This window comes from Pteropus vampyrus, unplaced genomic scaffold, assembly GCF_000151845.1.
Source record: "Pteropus vampyrus isolate Shadow unplaced genomic scaffold, Pvam_2.0 Scaffold18, whole genome shotgun sequence".
Lineage (NCBI taxonomy): Eukaryota > Metazoa > Chordata > Mammalia > Chiroptera > Pteropodidae > Pteropus > Pteropus vampyrus.
The window spans coordinates 5,983,757-5,989,600 of record NW_011888799.1 but is presented as its reverse complement, the minus strand read 5'-3'; the positions used below and the strand labels follow the sequence as shown (position 1 = coordinate 5,989,600).

At 47.6% G+C, this 5,844-nt stretch overlaps 1 protein-coding gene across 4 annotated transcripts; it reads right to left on the bottom strand.

The window, feature by feature from the left end:
- Positions 1 to 8: 8 nt before the first annotated feature.
- On the bottom strand, positions 9 to 5,154 carry PTCRA (pre T cell antigen receptor alpha). Of its 4 annotated transcripts, none has more exons than XM_011354641.2 (5): positions 5,017 to 5,154; positions 3,156 to 3,215; positions 2,419 to 2,739; positions 1,166 to 1,210; positions 9 to 528 (listed from the first exon to the last, which is right to left on the bottom strand). In XM_011354641.2, the coding sequence occupies exons 1-5, from the start codon at positions 5,072 to 5,074 to the stop codon at positions 20 to 22; spliced, it is 993 nt and encodes a 330-aa protein (XP_011352943.1). In that variant the 5' UTR covers positions 5,075 to 5,154; the 3' UTR covers positions 9 to 19. The 4 variants fall into 4 exon arrangements, with proteins under 4 accessions (XP_011352943.1, XP_023383297.1, XP_011352944.1 ...); XM_023527529.1 differs by having other exon boundaries at positions 9 to 525; XM_011354642.2 differs by having other exon boundaries at positions 3,156 to 3,188.
- Positions 5,155 to 5,844: the final 690 nt, after the last annotated feature.

Genomic DNA, 5,844 nt, shown 5'->3' with positions numbered 1-5,844 from the left:
TTTTTCCCTCAGAAAACCCTTAGCTGGAGTTGGGGAGACAAAGCCCAACACTCAGGAAGCTCCGATCTGCAGGAGGAGGCAGATCGCATACAAATGCTCCAAGGCTGGAAGCTGGGATATTGAGGGCAGGTCCAGAACACCAGGTCCAAACTGGCCCTGTAGGGAGCGTCCCCTCCTCCCAGACTGGGCTCCTAGGATTCGGACCGGAACAGCGGGTGTGAACTCTGCAGGTGGCCCGGGGCTGCAGCACCGGCGGGGCAGACCGGATGAGCCCTCGGCCTGTGGTGCCCGCCTCACTGCGGCGACTCCAGTCGGTGGGGTTGGAGGGCTCTCCTATCGGCAAAGGCTGCGGGCCCGTGAGGGGCGCGGGGAGCCGGGGATCCCCCGGGCCAGGCGCTCGGGACAGATTCCCCCGCACAGCGGGCAGGGCGCGGAGGCGGCTGCAAGTCAGAAGCACGTCAAACAGCAAAAGCTTGAAGAGCAATAGGCGCAGCGCCCCCAGCCGCAGCGCCTGGCCTGGCGTCTCTGCTCGAGGAGAAAGGAGTGAGTTAGGGACCCCGAGGCTGACCCTCAGCCCCCAACCCCCAAGAGAATGTTCCCTCAGCCCTTGCCATTCCTTCTGCCTTTCGTCCCCCAAATCCTGGGAAAGTCCTTCCTAGTATTTAACCTAAGCTCTTACTGGTAATAATAACAAACACCTGTCTAGCCTTCATTTTATTTTATTCCCCAACAACCAGGGGGATGTAGACCAGGCAAGAATCTGCATGGGATGCAGAGGAGAGTAACAAGCTCAAAATTCTCTATTTGGTTAGGAAGAGAACTGGACTGGTTGGTGACTCTCTGTCCAGCAGTTGATGAGACTTTCCACCACCCAGTCTCCCCCGAGACTCCCCAGGATCTGATGTGGAGACTGTCCATCTGGGCTGCCCAAGGAGAACTTCAAGGACCCTTTCGTTAACTTTCACCTGCACATCTCAACTGGTGTCCAGGAACTAGGCTGGGGTCAGAGGATCTATCCCCATCTTATCCACTGGCAGACAGAGGCCTAGGGGCCAGTGCACCAACGCAGCAAGGCAGCCTCTTCAGGAGACACCCACCAACCCCCCAGTAGGACCCATCAGGCCACAGCCCAACAGGGCCTAAGGTGTTGGTCCCCAGTACTCACCCCTGAGAGGCTCCCAGAGGCAGGTCCTGGCTGAGGAAGTCTCTCCTGCCCGCCAAGGAGAAGGTAGTGAGATTTGGGATGGACTGTGCCCTTTACCCCAGTGCTATGCCCCAGCCCTGGCACAGGGCAGCTATTCATGCCGTGTTGGAAATAAGGACAAATGAACCAGTAGTGGGAACCCTGAGCCCATTTGCTGCAAGTCTCCAAGGGATCCAGATCTCCCTAACTCCCTGCTGTTCCCTATTCTGTGCCCTGGAGAGGCTGAGGTGCCTCAGCACTTTTAGACAAGGAATCAATTTTCTTAGCAGCCTTCTTTGGAAGGTAGGGCATTTGTTCAATGAAAATTCCCATTTGGAAGGTGATAAAACTGACATAATCCAAAAAGAGGAAGTAAGTCATCTGATCAGTAATAATAATAACCAACTTTGGACATATTACTTAACCCTTCTGTGCCTATAAAATGAGAGAAATAATGTGACCTACTTCATAAATGTGAAGTGTTTATAACAGTGCCTGGCACAGAGTAAACACTGAATAAGTGATAGCAATTTGTTATTTTATTATTGTTTGGTTCTAATAGGTAGAGTGTCATATATAAGGTGATATATATAGATATGGATAGTAATCCTAGGTATATATATAGAGATATTAGCCTTGGTATGATAGGGTTAATATATATACCTTGATGTACATATATATGTGTGTGTGTATGTGTATATATATATGTATATATATTATTATCAATACTAATATATATATACATATATATTAGTATTGATAATAATATATTGATAATAATATATATAATATATATATTATCAATACTAATATATATATGTATATATGTATATATATACATATATATATCTAGGGTTGAGATATATATATGTATATATATTATGAGATATATATATATGTGTGTGTGTATATGTGTGTGTGTGTATATATATATATGTATATATATATGTATATATATATATATCTCAATCCTAGGAGGGAACAGGCATTATTACATCTTGGAAGTCATGCATCAGAGCCTGGATATGAGTGAGATATCATAGTTGCAAATCCCAGGATTCAGGGCCCTGAGGCCACCCTGCTCTGAGCCCAGGCATCACTTCATCTACATGGTTGGTACTTGGATACCCTTTATGCCCCATGGCCTGGGCCTGTCTTCCCTCTCACCATATTCTGGTTCCTGGGTATGTGAAAGGGACAGGGGGCATCCAAAGGGCCTCAGGCTCTGTCCCCACCTGACAGTTGTAGAGGCTGTGTGCTCTGGCTGGGGTCCCCAGTCCCAGGCCCGGTGTGGCAGACCAAGTTCTCCCAGGCTTCCAGCTCCTCAGAAGGCAGGGATAGCTGGGCCAAGCTAGTCCAGGTGCCGTCCGCTGCTGGGGAAGGGCCATAGGTGAAGGCGTCCAGTGCACTGCCATTGCCAGCTGAGAACCAGATGGGGCTCTCAAGGCCAGGGGGTGCAACGTCAAGGACCAGGCAGACCACCAATGTCTGCTGCTTCCCATCCACCAGCAGTGTGATTGGTGGGGCCAGAGAGGGGAAGGGTGTGCTGCCCACACCTGCAAGAGAGCACACACCTGTGGGGGACTAGATCTGTCCATGCCCTCCCAGGCCACCATCTCGTTGTAGGCTTCTATGTTTCCACATATCCTTTCATCATCCATCTATCTATCATTCTATCCATCCCTCTCTCCTTGCATCTACCCATCTAACCACTATTCCTTCCCTCAATCCTTTCATTCATGCATCTATTCATCAATTCTTCTATCATCCATCTTTCCTACATCTCTTCTCTCTACCTTCCATCTATATGTCCATTCATCCATCCATCCTTCCACCACCTGTCTATCATATCTGTCTGAAACTTTCTGTGCAGGAACTGGGGATACAACATTAACTAAGAGATTGTGCCTGCTTTTAAGTAACTCAGTGCCATGGGAAAGACAGCAAATGCATAAATTAATACTTATAATACCTTGTTGTGCCAGTCTCAGGAGAGTGGTTGCCTCTGGGGAGAAAGAGAAGGAAATAGGATCTGAAATGAGAATAAAGTGGGCTTCAAATGTATCTGTAACTTTCTGTTTCTTTAAAAAAATATCTGACTAGAATATGGCAATATTTTAGCCATTTGCTAATCTGAGTGGAGTATACATGGGTGTTTGTAGTATTATTCTAGATTTTTTTCTGTAAGTCTGTAGTATTTTTTAACAGCTTTGTTTAGCTATAATTCATGTACCATACAGTCGACCCATTTAAAGTATATGCCTGTACTATTTCATTAACAAAAATAAAAAGTCATATGGGTACTACAAACATCTGTCCTATATTTTCCAGAATAATCCTTCTTTTCCACAAACTTATTCTTTGCAGTAAAGATGACTCACTTAATATGTAACAAAATATTATTTTTGAATAGTTGGATACTTTTTCCATATAAATGAAATCTCAAAGGCTAAAACCTCCAATCAAATTCACACCATGAGTGAAGAGTAGCCAGGCTAAAGAAATGTCCCAGGGTGCAGGGATGTGGGAATCTTGTGGGGACGAAGGAGTGTGGGGTGTAGGCTGCTCGGGAAAGATTTATTGAAGGTCACATAACTGACCTAGTAGCATGTGAATGCGAAGTAGCCCACTCAGGATTTGAACTCAGATCTCTGTGACTCTAAATGCCACAGACCACACCACCTGGAAGTTATGACTAAGGTTTTGCTACATGACCCAGTGGACCGAGTCTGGGCCCTGGCCTTCGACAGACTTGCTTTGACTCCTGCTTCATCCATTTAATTTTCTGAGTCCCAATTGTCCCATTAGTATAATGGGGTTAATAACACCAGCCCCATAAAATTGTTGTGAAGAATAGAGTTCATGAATATAAAACACCAGTGCACATAAGTATCAGTATTATTATCAATACTAATATTAATATGGCATTGCAAACAAAAGGAGCAGAGAAGACTGGGAATGAGCTCCAGGAACCTCAACCTCCCGAGTCTTTTCAGTTATAGAGAGAGAGACACTCTCCAAGTTAAGTTCAACATCTACGTCCTCCACAAAGCTTTCCGAATTGCTCCCCCTCGCCCTGGCTGCTTCCTTCCCAGAGCTCAGGCCTCCTGTCATGGGCATTCCCTGCTTCATATGGGTGTGGTTTATCTCCCTAGCAAGGGGGAGCTGGCAACACTCTGGGGGCCAGCTTTAGACCAAGGAGATGCCCTGACTCAAAGGTCAAGGACTTTCCCCTACCACACACATGCAAATGTGCACATGCTTCTAGATGAAACTGGAGTTCTCAAAACGCTAGTCCTTTGGCTCTAGACTTGATCTCTGGAAGACTGGGGGTAAGTACACCTGGGAAATCACTGAGGTCTTGGGACTTCTCTTGGGAGCCCATTGATAAGGGGTAGCTGGGAGTGAACATGAGACATGAGCCCTGTTGGAATTGGGCACCATGAGGGCAGAATACTGGGAAAGGAAGGACAGGAGAAGACTTCACGATGTTTCCCATGTCCCATATCACATAATACAGCCCCAGCTACACCACTCCACTCCCATGGACACCTACCCAGATTGCTCTTGTTTCTCTATACCTCCAAGAGGTGACTGTCCTCCCTACCAACACCGTGGACTCCACGAGAGGAGGACTTGGGGCCCTAGTAGCTGGGAGGTAGAGTACAATAGGGAAGGGATGATGGCCTTCTGGTGAGACTCTCCCCAGGGGGCCCCCAAGTGCCTCTGTCCTTCATTCCTGCATCCCATCCACACACAGGGAGCCCAGAGTAAGGGAATAGGTTTGGGCCGACTAATTGGGGCACAGAGGGGGATATAGAGAGGGAGCTCACCTGTGGGCAGGGCTGGACACCCGAGGGCCAGGAGAAGCAGCAGCCAAGTCCCGGCCATGGCCCACCTGAGAGGAGGCAGGACACAGCTGCAGACCTGATGTGTGGGCTGTTGGAGGAGGCACCCACAAGAGTGTCTTCCAGGCCACAGGCCCAGCTGCACCTCAGCTGCTCCACCACGAAGCCGTTTCCCCGGGTGAGGGGCCCCTTCCACCCAACCCTGGCCTCCAAACCCAATCCTCTCTCGCAGGGCCAGGGAACTCAGGGTGGCACTCCCACGGCAGGAGCCGGATGCCCACACTCTCTCTTATCTGAAGAGCACTTCACAGTGCAAAGCCTTTTCCCAGCCACTAGCCCTGCTGTCTATAGGATACAGAGCATGAGGTAGTATGTCAGGTGCTTAATGTACAGCGCTCATTCCATCTACCCAACTACTGTGAGCTTCATTTCACAGATGAGACAACTGAAGCTGAAAGAGATTGAGTGACCTGCCCAAGGCCACACAGCTGGCAGGTGGCAGAGCCAGGGCCAGCTGTTTCCTGATGGCTGGCTTTACTATAGCCAAAAAACCCAATAAACTTATTTCCATGTTGTTACACCCGCTCCTTTTAAATAGCATTTATTTTTTAGAGCAGTTTCAGGTTTACAGCGAAATTGAGCAGAAGGTTCAGAGATTTCCCATATAATCCCTGCACTGTCACATAAAACTCCTTGTTTTAAAAAATAAATTAATAAACTTTTTATAAATGCCATTTTCAGTGACTCTGCTAAATTTTAGCTAGTTGTCATTTTGACCCTGAAACTTCCCATCTAAGTATACACACTAATGAA